The 19,192-nt window shown below is 30.5% G+C and overlaps 1 protein-coding gene across 1 annotated transcript; it reads right to left on the bottom strand.

The window, feature by feature from the left end:
* Positions 1-937: 937 nt before the first annotated feature.
* Positions 938-17,819, bottom strand: LOC136082366 (plasminogen receptor (KT)-like). Its single transcript, XM_065801451.1, has 5 exons — positions 17,670-17,819; positions 15,835-15,841; positions 13,874-14,004; positions 9,714-9,823; positions 938-1,092 (listed from the first exon to the last, which is right to left on the bottom strand). The coding sequence occupies exons 1-5, from the start codon at positions 17,804-17,806 to the stop codon at positions 992-994; spliced, it is 486 nt and encodes a 161-aa protein (XP_065657523.1). The 5' UTR covers positions 17,807-17,819; the 3' UTR covers positions 938-991.
* Between the last annotated feature and the right edge of the window lie 1,373 nt (positions 17,820-19,192).

Below are 19,192 nucleotides of genomic sequence, written 5' to 3'. Positions count from 1 at the left end.
CTAAGTATATTTTTTGATTTTTATAAAAACATATTGCCTCAAGTTTGCGGAGCTGCTCAACCTGCCCCAGCGGTATTAGTTAAGCAATAGTGTAGGGTAAGTTGAGCAATCAACAAATGAATGAATATGCACGGTGCGAAACTTGGGTGAATTATCAATAAAATTTTCACTAACAGTTAGCGTGTATAATTTATAAACTTTTTATTTTATACACTTTAATGACATAAGTATGAGAAGAGAAAAAATTAAATAGTGAGAAAACGTCATTAAATTAAATATAGAAATATTATTTTATACAACTATCTTGAACTTTTAAGCCCGATTTAAAAATTATTTTAAAAATATATATAAATAATGAACCTTGGATTATTTTTCATCAAAGTTTTTTCTTTGTGTTCTAAAATTCAGTTTTATTTATTTTTTTCTAATCTGCTCAAACCCTACTCGACTAGGTGACATATTAGTTAGGTTTTAAAGAGAACAGTAAAATTTATGAAAAAACGGGTAATTTTAATCGAAAGTCCAATAAATTGTTAAATATCAACACAAGTGATGTCAGATAAAAAAATTTAAAAGCATCTAAGAGAAAAGTAGCAAAACTTTTTATTTTTTACTTTTTTGGTCCAAAATAGAAAAAGTGCAGTAATAACTTGTTGCGCATTGTGTTAAAATTCTAATTTCCCTAACTTTCACTCATTATATGTTTTGTCATGTAATGCGTAGGTTTTGAGATGTTTTAATTGCCCAATATGCCTGTATGCTCAACCAGCCCCGCTCTACCCTACTAATCTATGAGGTTTCGGTCGGGCCGTCATAAAAGAGTCAGACAGTCGACAGGTCAACAACGAGTTTGTTTACTTAATAATTGTTCAATAATAAAATTCGCTGAGTATACATTAAAAAAAATTGCCTTTAAATATAAATAAAAACTACAAAATTAAATAATAAAACTAAATTATTTACAATAATTCATTTCAAGTATTATTAGAGTCTATTTTACTTTGCGAAAATTTTCGACGTCTTCAAAAGTTAACGGTCCTTTTGGCATTGCCACGAGATTATAATCTTTTTCAAGTATGTATTCTGCATCTTCTAATAATATAATATGCATATAAATATAGGAAACATAAAAACAATAAAGAATCTATTTAGATGTCTGTTTAAAAAACATAAAATCTACATAAATAGGGAGCAATAATTTGAACAATTCTTGCAATAGGCCTTTACACCCAAAACAACCAAAAAAATTTACTTATTTTTATTTTTTAATCACTTTTGGATTAAAAAAAGAAGAAATGTTATTAATAAAAAAAGTTGGTAGGGGCGGTAATTAAAGGTTGAGGTTTGTGTTTTACAATATTGAAATAAGCAAAGTCTAAGTTTGAAGTGGCGAGAGAGTTTTTAATCGGGATCACAGTGATAACGTGACTACCAAATCTTGGGGGCCACTTTTTTACTCAATTTAAATGTCAACATATGAAAATATTTTTGTACTTGTTTCTATTGGTGTTGTTGTTGTTTCTATAAATAAATATCTATTTAAAAAAAGTTTTTATACAGCTGTATTTATTGAAATTCTATCCTTCGTTGTATAACAAGAACATGTGGGGTATATAATAATTTGGAATTAGCTCCACATAAAATGTCAATAATGACATCACACTAAAATATAGGTGGATATAGTAAATACATCAAATGATTTAAGCAGACAGTTTCCTCTTGCCGCAATAAGTACTCTTTATCTAAGTATCTGGAGAAGGAAAAATATAAGTTTATTTCTTTACCATTATAATATATCTTTTTTAGAGTATGTTGTACATTAATTAACTATTTATCTTGTTAAGTAGTTAATTAATATACAACATACTCTAAATTTTGAAGTTTTCTATTTTGAAAAATTTATTTTACAAAATAGAAAACTTCAAAATTTAAGAGATTAGTAGCTATTCAACTAATTGATAAGTTGTTTAGTTGATTTTATATCAATTTTCTATACAAAGGTCTTTTTAAAAGTAAAACTTGTTTCAGTAAACGGCCATGTTTACATATTTTATAATCATTATAACTATATTATAGTTATTTTTTTCAATTTCTTTTTAAAATGATTTTTTTTTAATTGTAAGACAATAATATCTTACTTCAATTAATAAATCTCCAAATCTCAAGATTTGACCTTTAAAGTCTAGGTCTGGTAAAATTTTGAATCATTAATTTCTAACCACACTTTTAAAGTTGTCCTTAGTAGACAACAATCTCCTTCTAACCCATTAACTTTTGAGGTTCATCACAAGATTCTTTCCATGGTCATATGTTGTTCTTTATTGATGATCTTTCTAATCTCTAAAGAAATTGTTAATGACAAAACTAAATCACGGAGAAAGTTTGATTGGTGCTAATTAAGATGGTAATTTATATTATATAAATTTTGTAAACCTTGACAAAAAGTAATAACATTTTGATCGCACAGAACAGAAAGCTAATCTTAAATCTGATGCTCTTCTGTAAGAGCTTGGGGCTGAGACAATGGATGCTGAACTATAACCCAAACAAAAACCAGTTGTTTATCCCTGATAATTACCACAATACTACTGATATTCCTCGACTACTATCTCTTCTATTGTCCGTGACCTCTTTTGACTCTCATTTATATAATCTATTGCAAAGTTTGCATTAGCTAAGTTGTCACTCTTTATTGTGCACACCATTTTTTTACTCTTAATTTCATTCTTTACTACTATAAACCTTTTTTTATCCGTGTATGAAATACTGCAGTTATATTAAGCTGGTTTCTTTAAATAAGACTCTTTCATTTTAAACATGGTTCAAATTTGTATTGTAAATGTTGTTGAGCCTCCTTTATCTACCTTATCTAGTTAAGCCACTTACCTCCTTATCTAGTTAAGCCACTGTCCCATGGTCATAAAATTGTGTCTCTTTTACTTCTATAAAAATACTATCATGGACAAGCAGGCTATCTTTACTTGTTCTATTACATCACGAGCAAGCTACTATCACTTGTTCTATTAGCCAAAACTCAATATCATGTGACTTATTGTGACTACCAGCCTTGTTGGGAGTGAACTCATTTCATTAAAAAAAAATTACTTTTTTCATACTGTAAACTTCTTATTTTTTTAAATTTGGTTGCAATCAAATTTAAAATTTATGCAATTTTGTTTTTAAGTATTGGCAATGTTATTTGCAATAATTTGTTGGTGCTCAGTCATACTTATTCTAGTTTTTTAACATTTTATTCTCGAACATTATTTGCTTGTGACTATTCAATGGTACTAGTTTTAATTAAACTAAAATTGCAAGTTATTTAAACAGAAAATGTGCTAAAATTAGGTCAAAAGTGTACAGATTGCAAAATATTTTTTGAAATCAGTACACTTTAACACCACTGTTTGAAGTGTACTTACATCAGAGATGTGAAACTGACTCAACAAAAAGTCTCCATACGCATTTACTTTTTATGCAAACAACCTCACACCAGCTTCTACTTCACTAACGCACCAGATGAACCAACAGCAACAAACCCAAAAAATTAACTAATTTTATTTTCTGATACTTAAGTAAGAAAGAAAATTACTTTCTGCTTCACTTACAAAATTAACAGCATTTGATGTCACTCAGTTACAAAAGATTCAAAAGTTTACCTGGTCAATATTTTGCCTAAATTAGTTGCAATAAAAAAAACAAGAAACCTTTTAGTTTTTCATTTCTTTCAAATAGAATTCACCCCCAACAAGACAAAGAAGTTAGTTAGAGAGCAAAAAAGCAGATGACAGAAGATTGAGGAGAGAATTTGATGAAGAACCGATGTTCAAAGAAAAAAACTTAACGAATAAAAGTTTGTTGAACATAAAAGAACAGTTAAAGTAAAAAAAATTATGAAATGTTAAATGATGAGTCATGGGAGATTTAATTTTAGTTGATAAAACAAGATGGTAGCTCATTTGAGCAGTAACCATAACAGTGTTTATAGAAAAGAGAGAACCTGACGATGGAACAGTAGCTTAGCAGCTAGAGCAGATCTTACAACTTTTGTGCTTACCTAAAAGTTTTTAAAAATCAAAAATCACAGTTGTCATTTTCCAGCAAGCAGGAAAACAAAAATTAAGTTATTTACTTGTTAAATGAGTAATGACGAGTCTTTTATAAGACTGATGGGAAATTTTGTGTGGACCACAAGCTGAAGAAGAGTTTAAGTGGGAAATAGCTTTACCAACATAAGCAGGAATGCTTTAAGTTTCTTACAATCAACTAACCTGATTCTTTGGGATGACAATGGATCTAATGACCAAGAGTGTGGTCATTAGCCACACTCTTGATCATTAGATTTGTCTCATTATCCATGAGACAAATTTTTTTTTTTAATTTCGACTCACTCCTAACATGGCTGCAAGCAGCCACTATTAAGTTGATAGTTATAGAGCAAGGAAACGGTTGACAGAAGACTTAAAAAGTTGAAGGTTGTATGAGTTATGAAAATATGAAGATGGGAGAGAGTTCCAAAAGGTTGAAGTGCCAGGAAAAAAGCTATATGAATAAAAGTTTTAGGAGCATGCAGGGACAGATACAGTAAAAGAATAAGACTTTGGTGAATGACAAGTCAGGTGAGAATGAGTTTTGGTTGATGGAACTAGAGATGAAAGCTCCCTTGAGCAGTGGCCATGATAATATTTGTAGAAAAAAGATAGAGACACATTTTTACGATGATGGGAAAGAAGCTCAAGCTTAGCAGATAGACTGGGTCCAACTACGTTTACAATTAGTTTTTGGACCTTGCCTAGAAGAGAAAGAGCATCATTAGAAGAACCAGCCCAAATATGACAACAGTATTCCATACAGGGATGAATAAGAGATTAGTAGAGATAGAGAATGGAATCAAGAGAGAGAAAATGGCAAGCACAATAAAGAGAAGCAACCTTAGCAGATGCTAATTTAGCAATCGATTGTATATATGGTTTCCATGAAAGGTCAGTGGTAAATGATAATCCAAGAGAACTCAGTGAGAGGGTTGCCATTCATTAATACTATTTTTTTTTTTAAGCATCTTCGCTTCCAACAAGGCTGCAAGGAACCACTAATTACAGTTGGAAGTTACTGGAAAAGAAACGATGAAGATTGTAGAGCAAGATAACAATTGACAGACAACTTAAAGGATTGTAAATTATATGAATCTGAATCAGGAATACATGATGAAGGAAGCCAATACCAAAGAACTGATGTTCAAGGAAAAAAACTAGAGGAATAAGAGTTTTTGGAGCACTTAGGAACATTCAAAGAAAAAGGATTAGACTTAATTGAATGACGAGTAACACAAAAATGAATTTTAGTACATGGCACAAAAGACACTAGCTCTTTAGAGTAGTGCCCATTATAGTATCTGTAGAAAAGAGAAAGAGAAGCAACACTATGACAATGCGTTTTTGCACCTTGTCTAAAAGAGAAAGGGCATCATTAGAAGATCCGCCCCAGATATGGCAAAGGTATTCCATACTAGACTGGATTTGAGATTTATAGAGATAGAGAATAGAATCTGAAGTAAGAAAGTGTCTAGCTCAATAAAGAGATGCAACCTTAGCAGATGCTAATTTTGCAACGGATCTGGTTTCCAAGAAAGATCGGAAGTAAGAGTTAATCCTAGAAGATGAAGGATAAATGACTCATCGAGTACATTACTGTTCATTAATATAGGAAGATCTAAATTATTGCAATAACGATTGGCTGAAAAAAATTGAGTTTTATCTAAATCAGCCACTGTAAGGCCCATGCTGTAGCATAAGTGAGATCCTTTTCAAGCTCAAATGCCCCCTCCAAGCAATCAGAGTGTTGGCTTCTTATTATGACAAGAATAAATGGTATCATCAGCAAACAATACCACCTTAGATGTGAGAATATCTGGAAGATCACTAATGTAAATTAAAAAGAGTATAGTGCCATGGATAGAACCTTAAAGAACCCCAGATGTTAGAGAATAAGAAGAGTGCTGTCCATCAAGGACAACTTTTATACTACGATTGGAAAGAAAGGATTCAATAATATTAAAGATGTTACCAGATATACTGTAAGAAGAAAGCTTATGGAGAAGACCAGCATACCAAACTTGATCAAAAGTTTTGGAAATGTCAAGAGCGATGGCCTTAACCTCTCCACCTTTATCTAATGCACAATAAAACCTATTGATTATTACAGTTAGCAAACAGCTGTAGAACAAGAAGATCAAAATCCATATTGATGAGCAGAAAGTAAGTTATTAGATTTAAGATGAGAGATTAAGTGTTTGTTAATTAAAGAGTCAAAAACCTTGCTTATGATAGAAAGAAGACTAATGGGATGTTAGTTAGATGAATCAGATCGCTCTCCAGAATTTTTGAAAATAGGGATAACAGATGCAGCAGGTTGCCTTTCCAGCAGGCTGGAAAACAAGACTCTGATAAGCACTTGTTGAATAGTTTTGAAAGTATAGATGACAGCTCTGGAGAACACTTCTGCAAGACTATAACAGGTATGTTGTCTGGGCTACAAGCTGTAGAAGAGTCTAAGCAGGAAATCACTTTAGATACAGATGCTGGAGTGATGCAAATGTCAAGCAATGGATCAACCTGTTTGTTGGCTATATCAGGTAGAATGCAACTAGTGGAATCAAGAGATTATATTGATGAAAAGTTTTAAGCAATAAATTCAGCTTTGTCTTTAGGTGAGGTGACAAAGTCTGAACCATACAAGAAGGGTGGAATTACAGATTTGCCCTTATTATTGATAATATTAAAGATTCTCCAGAAGTCACGAGAGCCTAATTTTCGCAATGAAATACGAGATTTCATGACTTGAGAATAGTGGACTTTGGCGTTAAACAAAACCTTTTTACAATGGTTTCTAGCAGTAATAAACAGACCCCTGTTTTCTGGAGAATTGTTTTGCTGATAGATATGGAAGTAACGGTTTCGATTGGTAATTGCAGCAGCACAATGTAAGGAAAACAATGGAGAAGAGTGAGGCTTGACCTGGAATTGTCGAGAGGGAATAAAAGATTCCGTGCCTGCCTGAGTCCACGAAGTTATGTAAGAAGCACATGTAGATAAGAAACAAAAAGCACATGTAGATAAGAAGTTACTGGAAATGAAGAAGAGTGTTGGCCTTTAAGGATGACTTTAATAAAGCGTTTAGAAAGAAACGATTTGATAATCTCAAAAACTTTCCCAGACACACCATATGAAGCAAACTTATGCAGAAGACCAACATGTCAAACTTTATCAAAAACCTTAAATATGTCAAGAGCAATAGCCCTAGCCTCTCCGCCTCTGTCTACTGTATTGATTGTCTGATAAATTTGTTTATCAAAAAGACTTTGACTCAAAGACCTTGCTTATAACAGAAAGAAGACTAATTGGACAAGAAATGGAGGGGTCAGAATGTTCACCAGAGTTTTTGAATATTGGAACAACAGATGCCATTTTCCAGCAGGCAGGAATACAAGACTCAGTCAAGCACTTACTAAATAGTTTAGAAAAAATTGAAGAGAGTTCTGAAGAACAATTTTGTAAGACTGTGACAGAAATGCTGTCTGGACCACAAACCGTAGAAGTGTTTAATTAAAATATGACTTTAGCAACAGAAGCTTGAATGACTCAAATGTCTAACAATGAGTTAACCTGTTTAATTGGAATGGAAGAAAGAGAATGGCCATAAGATTGGAGAGTCAAATTAGAAGGAAAGTTCTTTGCAAATAGTTCTGCCTTATCTATAGGAGAGGTAGTAATTCAGTTCCATGAATGAGAGATAGAATATTAGACCTATCTTTGTTAATGACACTGTTGAAGATTTTCCAAAAGTCTCTAGAGCGTAAATTCTGAGATAAGATTCGAGATTTAGTGAACTGAGAATAATGAAGCGTAGCATCAGAGAGCACCATTTTACATCAATTTCTTGCAATAATAAATAGCTGTTTGTTCTCAAGAGAGTTGCTCTTTTGAAAAAGATGAAAAAAAATTTACGATTAGATATAGCAGCTGCACAAGAGGGTGAAAACCATGGAGTAGAATGAGGCTTGACTTGGAACCAACAAGAAGCAATAAAAGCATCCCTTCCTGCCTGAATCTAGGAGGTTACATAAGAGGCGCATTTTTCAGCTGAGTGGGAAAAGACATCAGCCCAAGGAATGTCACAAACAAAATCCTAAAAAGAGTCCCAATCAGCTTTAGGGTAGTAGGAAGTAGTGCGATGATAGGGTGAGTCTGAAAAAGAAGTACGAGATGAAAGATTTAAAGAGATTATTGCATGGTCAGAACCACCTAAGGGAGAAAAGGGAGGAACTGAACACAAGCTAGGATCAGAGACCAGACATAAATCAAGGAGTGAAGGATAATGATTATGGGATACGAGTCACAAAGTTAACTATCTGAGTAAGAGATTGAGAAATGATTGAGACGTTATAGCCTTTAGTGCCAGCAGGATCAGTGGCGTTAGAGCCAAGCCATTTAGTGTGATAAGCATTAAAGTCACCAATAACAACAATATTGGCAGAGGGATAAAGAGAGAGGCATGGTCAATTTCATCAGAAATTACATCTAAAAGAGTGCAGTCTTGGGAAGAAGGAGAATGATAAAGAAGAAAGAGAAAAGTGATAGAGTGAAGAGGTGCTAAATGGAAGCACATAAAGGAATAGTCAAAAGATTCGAACCTGATTTCACAACAAATAGGTGAATTGATGCGTATGTGTACTCCAAGCATTTGACTATTGGAGTCTTATTATATTTAGGCTAATAGAGAACTTGACTCATTCATAGATAGAGCACAGCCTCCCAATGCAATGAGCTATTCAATTTTCTCAGTCCTGTTAATTAAGTCGTAACATAGGGCTCCTTAAATGGCCTCAATAATGTGCAACAAAAGCATTAACAGGGACACCATCCATGCGCAACATGGCACTGTTAATACTCTGTTGATATTTTGCAGCTGTTAATGGAATAAGCCTCTCTGAGAGCTACCACAGAGTTCAGGAAACCTTACTACCAGCCAGCCTCAGAACCATTAAACTGAGTTTTAGAGGTGAACCCTTATTAGGAGATAACAGGAAGAATTGCATAGCCACTATCAAGGAGGCACAAGCAAAAACTAATGAGAAAAGTCAAGAACTAGCATTAGATTAATAATTAGAATCCAGCATTCATCATCCAAGACAGGAAACAATATAACACAGGTTTACATCTACGCCAGCCTAATAGATGAAGAAGGGGTTCGAGGCTGGTCAAAATAATTATTCTGCTTACCCCTAAAGTCTTTGCCTTGGAGGCCTTATACAAGACAGTAACTGGATGCAGTTAACATCTTTCCAAGATAAGTATATTTCTCAAGACACTATCTTTAGCCTTTACTAAACCAAGAACCCCAGGGCAGGGGAAATTAAGGTGGATGCAGTTAACATCTACCCAAGATGAGTATTTTTATAGAGACACTGCGCCAGAGGTTCAGACAGAACACAAACATACAGATAGTTTAGATAAATTAGAGTAAAAGCTCTTTGCAAATAGTTCTGCCATATCCTTGGGAGAGGCAATGAGATTAGATCCATGTATACTTTTTGCATCAATTTCTTTCAATAATAAATAGATAATTGTTCTCCTAAGAGTTGTCCTTATAAATTACTGAAATATTCAGACTAAAAATATAATCGTTTACAAATATTTTAATATAACAATCCTTACTTTTTATTCGCTCCATTTTATTCCCGTAAACCATATCATAATTGTAAGCAGTTAAGAATCCTAATGGAATAATAGGTCCAATGAGTATAGGTTTTTTAGTTCTTGTAAATCTTAAAAAATTAAAAATACTATTTAACATTCAAAAATTTTTATATTCAGGATTATTTTATTATATAGAACACATTTAGTTGTTGAAGAACACTTACTTAAAAGTGTTCACACAATATACAAAAGTTGATTTCACTTGTATAAACATAAAACTAGAATTAACAACTTATTTTTCTATTTAAGATTACTAAAATGTTTTCAAAAACTGGCAATAAGTAATTAAAATAATAATAATAATAAAAATAATAATAATAAGTAACAAAAAACAACTTATATAAGTGCTTTTTCATTTTTCAAGACTTAAATTAAAATTTATTATTTGGGGTGTTGTTATGACTATTGACTGCTGCAATTCTAAAATAAAAGGACCTTTAACTCCTCACTAAATTTTCAAACTGAAGAAGTTGATTCTAAATTTCAACATCTTTATGGGAAGGTACACTACTTAAATGATTACAACATGGTGGCCACAAAATTTTAAAACTTAAATTCCAGGACATTTCAGGACTTTATGTTGCATTTTCAGGGATATTTTATACCTTAATAAATGAATATTATTATCTTTTCATTAGATTTTCTTCATACTTACTGAATAATAGAATATAATGTTAATATGAGTTTTAAATAATTTGGCTGTCAACTAAATTGACTATATTTTTAAAATTGTCTGAATAAAAATTTAATAACCATATATGAATACACACACACACACACACACACACACACACACACACACACACACACACACACACACACACACACACACACACACACACACACACACACACACACACACACACATATATATATATCAGCAAAACAATTCTCCAGAAAACAGACGTCTGTTTATTACTGCCAGAAACAATTGTAAAAAGGTTTTGTCTAACGCCAAAACCCGCTATTCTCAGGTCATGAAATCTCGTATCTCATCTCAAAAATTAGGCTCTCGTGACTTCTGGAGAATCTTTAATAATATCAATAACAAGGGCAAATCTATAATTCCACCTCTCTAGTATGGTTCAGACTTTGTCACCTCACCTTAAGGCAAAGCCGAATGGTTTGCTAAAAACTTTTCATCAATATCATCTCTTGATTCCACTAGTTGCGTTCTACCTGATATTGTCAACAAACAGGTTGATCCATTGCTTGACATTCATATCACTCCAGCATCTGTATCTAAAGTGATTTCCTGCCTAGACTTCCCTACAGCTTGTGGCCCGGACAACATACCAGTTATTGTCTTGCAGAAGTGTTCTCCAGAGCTGTCATCTATACTTTCAAAACTATTCAACAAGTGCTTATCAGAGTCTTGTTTTCCAGCCTGCTGGAAAGCGGCATCTGTTATCCCTATCTTCAAAAATTCTGGAGAGCGATCTGATTCGTCTAACTACCGTCCCATAAGTCTTCTTCCTATCATAAGCAAGGTTTTTGAATCTTTAATTAACAAACACTTAATTTCTCATCTTGAATCTAATAACTTACTTTCTTATCATCAATATGGATTTCGATCTTCTCGTTCTACAGCTGATTTGCTAACAGTAATAACTGACAGGTTTTATCGTGCATTAGATGAAGGTGGAGAGGTTAAGGCCATCGCTCTTGACATTTCAAAAGCTTTTGATAAAGTTTGGCATCCTGGTCTTCTCCATAAGTTTTCTTCTTGTAGTGTATCTGGCAACATCTTTAAGATCATTGAATCTTTCCTTTCCAACCGTAGCATAAAAGTTGTCCTCGATGGACAACACTCTTCTTCTTATTCTGGGGTTCCTCAAGGTTCTATATATGGCCCTATACTCTTTTTACGATCTTCCAGATATTAACGATCTTCCAGATATTCTCACATCTAAGGTGGCATTGTTTGCTGATGATACTACCATTTATTCTTGTCGTGATAAGAAACCAACACCCTCTGATTGCTTGGAGGGGGCATTTGAGCTTGAAAAGGATCTCACTTCTGCTACAGCATGGGGCTCACAGTGGCTGGTAAACTTTAATTTAGATAAAACTAAATTTTTTTCAGCCAATCGTTATCGCAATAATTTAGATCTTCCTATATTTATGAATGGTGATGTACTCAATGTCATCTACTCTTCATCTTCTAGGATTAACTCTTACTTCCAACCTTTCTTGGAAACCATATATCAAATCAGTTGCAAAATTAGCATCTGCTAAGGTTGCATCTCTTTATCGAGCCCGTCACTTTCTTACTTCGGATTCTATTCTTTATCTCTATAAATCTCAAGTCCGGCCTTGTATGGAACACTGTTGCCATATCTGGGGTGGATCTTCTAATGATGCCCTTTCTCTTTTAGACAAGGTGCAAAAACGCATTGTAAACATAGTTAGACCTGCTCTTGCAGCCAACCTCCAACCATTATCACATCGTCAAAATGTTGCTTCTCTTTCTCTTTTCTACAAATACTATAATGGGCACTGCTCTATAGGCTAGCGTCTCTTGTGCCATCTACTAAAATTCATTCTCGTGTTACTCGTCATTCAATTAAGTGTCATCCTTTTTCTGTGACTTTTTCTAAGTGCTCTAAAAACGCTGATTCGTCTAGTTTTTTTCTAGATATAATTTGCAATCTTTTAAGTCGTCCGTCAATCGTTATCTTGCTCTACAATCTCCATCTTTTCTTTTTCAGTAACTTCCAACTTTAATTAGTGGCTGCTTGCAGCCTTGTTGGAAGCGAAGATGTTAATATATATATATATATATATATATATATATATATATATATATATTTTATATATATATATATATATATATATATATATATATATATATATATATATATATATATATATATATATATATATATATATATATATATATATATATATATATATATATATATATGTATATATAATATGCTTCCTGATAAACCTACTCATGGAGAAATAAGCTGTCGAAGAAAATCAGATAAGTGTTTTTACTAATTTTTTATTGCTCTGTTCTTTAAGAACATTGAGCACTCTATTTGTAGAATACACTAACATAATTTATATATATTTCATCCCCTCTGTATATATATAATAGTTAAACAGAATTTTTATAGAAATCATACTCTTTAATGGAACTATATAAAAAAAATATTTACAAAAAAGATAAATAAGACTCAAACAATAGAAACGCTTTTTACACATAAAGCTTTTTCTAAAGTATCAAGCTTTTGCAATTTTAAAAATTTATCTTTTGGTAACTTTTTTAAATCATTTTAAATATAAAACTCAAATCCTTTTTCCCCTCAGCTTTTAATGCATAACTATCTGTTTCTTTTATTAAATCATCAGCTGATGCCTGAAGTAGCTTTTTTCTCCAAACAATGTCATTAATTTCAACGGTAACAGCTTTTCTTTTTAAACTTACAGTTAACAACTCTTTAACTTTTTTTTGCACTTTCCAACTCAACTTCATATTGCATTCTAGAGGATTTTATAGATTTTAACATTTCTCTAGTAATTGGAATATCTGCAGCATTTTGTTGCTTTGATTACATGTGATCCTTTACAATTCTTAAGGCAATTAGAGAATCTTTACTTAAATTTTTAACATTTTCAGAAAACATTGATATAAATAGTGAGTTTAGTCCTTCACGTGATCTTTGAAACGACTTTGACAAACCCACAGGTAAAACCCATCTAATTTCAGTAGCTATTATTTGTTCATTTATATCCAATGTTTTGATTTTTCAATAGTCTGAACTATACTAGTTTTTAAAGGTGATGATAATCGATTCTGCAAATAATTGCATAATGAACTTAATACAGGAGACAATAACTTATGCTTTTTACTTTTGAGATAACTTGTTAACGCATTTTCACACATATTTCTAACAATGTCTTTTTTACAAAAAATCCAATTTTTGTATTCAGGTGCTTGCAACCATGCATTCAAAAAATGTAAATCTTGAGGCATTCAACTATTTAAACTTTTACTATTTACACTTTTCCATTACTTCTTTTTTTTTTTTTTTGTCAGATTAGAACACCAGTTAAAAAAAGCTAATAATAATAATTGATAAAATGCTAAAAAACGTTTAAAATCTCACCCTGCTAGAAGACCTAGAGACACAGTAGCAGAAAATGCAGCAATCCAGGTAAACATTTCCCTTTGACGAGCAAGTTGCATAGCCATCATTTTTTGTTGAAGCAACTGCTGCATAGCCATTTGTCGACCTAACTAGAATATAGTGATAAAATGATAAATTATCAAAAATTATCAATAACTGCTAATGACAAACCATGTAAAATAATTGATGTATATGTATTTGTATAATTCTTCATGAAAGTGATCAGTGTATTAAAGAAATTAAAACAAAGCTATTAAAGCTGTCACAAAAACAAATTTATATTGTATATACATATATATATATATATTTATATATATATATATATATATATATATATATATATATATATATATATATATATATATATATCTATATATATATATATATCTATATATATATATATATATATATATATATATATATATATATATATATATATATATATATATATATATATATATATACATATATACATACATACATATATATATATAATATATATATATATATATATATATATATATATATATATATATATATATATATATATATATATCAACAATGGTTTGTTGCCCTCCTCTAGCAAGTCTCAAAAATGGTCCAAGAGGCAGTGATGTCCAACCAATAAATTTAGCCCTAATATATATATATATATATATATATATATATATATATATATATATATATATATATATATATATATATATATATCAGGGCTAAATTTATTGGTTAGACATCACTGCCTCTTGGACCATTTTTGAGACTTGCTAGAGGAGGGCAACAAACCATTGTTGATTTTTTCAGTGAAAATGAACAATGGTTGGTTGCCCCCATAAATCAGATCTCTAAAACAGTCCGGGGGCAGAGAGGTCCGACTGCTAAATTGAGCCCTATATATATAAAATTGTGGACACCCTTGAATTTTGTAAAAATGGTAACTGATCTAAGGATTTCATTAATCAGTGCACACAATATTGAAAACAAAACACAGTATTAATACAGTTAAGTCCATATAATTAGTAGTCTATTGTATAGCCTTTGGTCCTGATAACAGCTTTAAGCCTATCAGTCATTGACAATGCAAATTTTTCCAAAAAATTAACTGATAGTTCATGATTCCAAACTCTAATAATTCTGGCCCTGAGTTCAGTGGTATTCCTAAAAGTGTGTGTCCAAACATTCCTTTTTAATACTGACCAGATATTTTCGATTGGGTTCAAGTCAGCAGACTGAGGGGGCCAATCCAAAGTCTGCCAACCTTTACCCTTAAAAAAGTCTTGAACCACCTTAGCCCTATAGCAGGGTGCTTCATCATCTTGAAGCCAAGACTCCTGCTTAGCCCCAAAAAGAAGGCTGGCTGACCTACTGACCTGACCCTCTAATACTTTCAAGTACCACCTTGCATTGCAAATCTCATCAGGCTCCAGAAAACAAATACATCCAGCCCCTCCAGCTGAAAATGCTCCCCACATCATTACAGCAGCAGGATGCTTTACAGTGGGCATCACAAATGTAAACCTTTCCCCAGTTTTTCTCCTCAACCTAATTTTCCCACTGTCATTCCTAATGCAGATTCTGATCTCATCTGTGAATAACACGTTTCTCCAAAAGTCTGCATTCTTCCCCATGAACATCTTTGCAAAAGCTAGTCGTAGCTTCGGTGTTTGTCAGTCAGCAGGGGCTTTCTGGGGGCTATACGTGACGCCAATCCTATGCTGATCAAATTCTCATGGGTAGTTGAGTCGGCTGCATTGATTCCCCTGCTCCAAAGTTCCTGTTGTAAGCATTTTCTTGACTTTGTGGGAGATCTTCGCACCGTAAGCTCCAACACTCACAAATCTTGCTTTGATAAGATACGCTTTCTCCCAGTTTCTACTGGAGGAATCCAATGAGCCATCTTCTTTGTATTTCTAAATCAAAGCAGAATCATAATTGAACACTTGCATTCTGTTAGCATCTACCAAAGTTTTTTAAAATATCAAAATGTTTCCCCACTCCCCAAAAATTTTCACGCATACACACTTTTATAATTGATCCAACAGCACCATGAGAAATCCCCAACATTGATTATATCTGTCTGTATGAGTCACCTATACCATGCTGCTTCATAACTGCTAATTTCAAATCATTAGATATATCTTCCCTACATCTAGGAGGCATAATAATCTACTAATAATCAAAAAAATTCTAAAACTAATGAAAATGTAATGTTAAACAACAACAATAAGAATCAAAAACCATAAGAATACTTAACAAAACTAAACAGCACATTTGGACCAAATGTATTTTCACTTATTACAAAGAAAGAACAGAAAAATTTCTATAATATGCATTGTAAAATATCATACATAGCCGCTAATCTCAGTTAGGGTTTTTACACAAACTTTACTATAGATAACATTTGAAAAAAATTTTATACCACAACAAAAAATTTTTGCACAAATTTTTAAAAAACCAAGGTAACAGTATACATAAACAATGCAAGAACACATAAGGTGATTGTTTTGGTTGAGTTTTTTTAGCAGTGATGAGAAATATAATTTTGTGTAGTGCCCACAATTTTTCCGACAGTAGTGTATATGTGTGTGTATATATATATATATATATATATATATATATATATATATATATATATATATATATATATATATATATATATATATATAGAACCCTTAGATGTTGTCCGAAAGTTTTTTCCATATTTTGTTGACAAAAAGTAAAAATTAAAATGCAAGACCGGAATTTTTTTTTTTTAATAATGATAGACTGCCTGCCCCAACCAAACCCTCAGTCGATGTAGCAGCGCTCCCTTGCGGGTCAAGCTATTTGTCAGTCGATGTAGCAGCACTCCCTTGCGAGTCAGGCTATAAGATAGTCGATGTAGCAACACTCCGCGCATGATTTACAGTAAAAAAAATAAAAATAAAAACATTTTATTAAAAAAAATAAAAATAAAAACATTTTATTAAAAAAAATAAAAATAAAAACATTGTTTATATTGTTAAAAACATTCAAAATGTTTTTAAAACATTCAGAATGTTTTTAAAAACATTCTGGTCAATTAAATTTGCGTTTTTGTGGTTTTTTTAAAAAACGATTAATTTGTAATTAAATTAATGGTTTTTACTTTCGTGCAACACGGAAATGTTGGACGAAAGTTAAAAGTAATTAAAAGTGACGTATATGTTGGCGTAAGAATCACTTTTTTCCTTCCGCTCTTCCCAAAGCCAACAAACTATAGATCTATATATATATATATATATATATATATATATATAATATATATATATATATATATATAAAAATTATTATATATATATAAATTATTATATATATATAAATTATTATATATATATATAAATATATATATATATAAATATATATATATATATATATATATATATGTATATATATATATTTATATATATATATATATTTATATATATATATAATAATTTATATATATATATAATAATTTATATATATATAATAATTTATATATATATATATATATATATATATATATATATATATATATATATATATATATATATATATATATATATATATATATATACACACTATATATATATATTATATATATATATATATTTATATATAAATATATATATATATAAATAAAAATATATATATAATATATATATAATATATATATGTATATATATATATATATATATATATATATATATATATATATATATATATATATATATATATATATATATATATATATATATATATATAAATCTGCAACTCCTGTGTTGTTAACATGAACTCTTGATTTTTTTTTAAATTTTCATCCATTGAAGACTTCATTTGACCTGCAAGAAGTGCACCCATGTTTGTAATAACACAGTTTTTAACTATACTAAGATAACATAAATAATGCATTTAGTAAAATTATATAGCCAATAAATAAAAACTATAATCAATAAAGAAATCAAAAGTTGGATTTTTAAAAAAAGATTCATAGTGATTTAAAAAAAAGAAATTTTTAAGAAAAATTTCCCTTTCTTTTTTTTTTAATAAATTTTTTCTAATCAAAACAATTTATACTTTTCTAATTTTTATAAAGTTTGTTTATATAAAAATGCATTAAATAAAACATTGCAAGTCAAACAACTAAAAATGTTTTGTGACAAGCAAGTTTATTCTTTTGCTGTTAAAATGTTTTTACTGTTATAAATAACCTGGTTATATATTTAAGTGAAGCTCTTATCATCTCAATTAAATGAATGTATTTGAGGAATGTTCAACAAACATTCCTCAAATACATTTAATCAAGACGATTAGGAACATTTTATGCAAACTTTTGTTACCAAAGTAACAATAATACCATGGTCTAAAGTATGAACTTTATATATACTTTTGTTACCACTGTAAAAAAAAAATGATACATTTATTTTTTATATGTAAGAAAAAAAATCATTAATATGTTTTATCATACAACTTATATATTAATATAAAACTTTTATACACATCTTTGGTAACATTTGGATTTAGTATTTATAGATGTTGATCAGCTTGATAACATCTAAGCAACTTAAAAACATTTATCTATATATGCCATATAGTATATGCAATTTATACTTGTTGTAATAATATATATACTTGTTGTTATAATATATATATACAAGCAAATAATAAATGCATAAAACAAATACTTTTGTACTTTTTTTTTTGATACAAACATAAATATGTCTATTCTAGATTTCCAAAAAGAAATTCCAACATAAATATATGTAACCTGAATTTTTCTAATTTTAAATACAAATATTTGTACTTAATGTAAAGAAAAAATGGTTGTCGACCCCTGGTATAAACATTTAAATAATATAATGTAGACTATGTATTTGCATAAATCTTTTTTGTTTGCACAGCAAACTAACCAACAACAACTTTGAAAAAATATTAGCGCTACGAGTAAATATCTTGTGTGTGCTTATTAGTTCTGCATGTGTCAGGTCTTTTTAAAGCACGGTTTTTAAAAAATAGTAATATAAATAGCTTTATTAAAATAATGAAAGTTGGGCAAGTGTGTAACACAGGACTGCAAACACTGCCTAGTTATTCTTTTATTAAGTAATTAAATTTATTTAGTAAAAGTAACATTATTGACGTCAACTTGCCTTAACCTAATTTGAGTTCTTTGTTTTTATCACCAGTACTATTGAACTCGTTATAGCTAATAAAAATTTGTTTGGCTTGCATAAATTATGGTTCATGAAACATTTTTTTGAACCTCTTAATCAAAAAACTTACACTAATAGGAAGTTA

The sequence above is a fragment of the Hydra vulgaris genome, chromosome 07 (assembly GCF_038396675.1).
Source record: "Hydra vulgaris chromosome 07, alternate assembly HydraT2T_AEP".
NCBI lineage: Eukaryota > Metazoa > Cnidaria > Hydrozoa > Anthoathecata > Hydridae > Hydra > Hydra vulgaris.
This window is presented reverse-complemented; position numbering and strand designations above follow the sequence as displayed.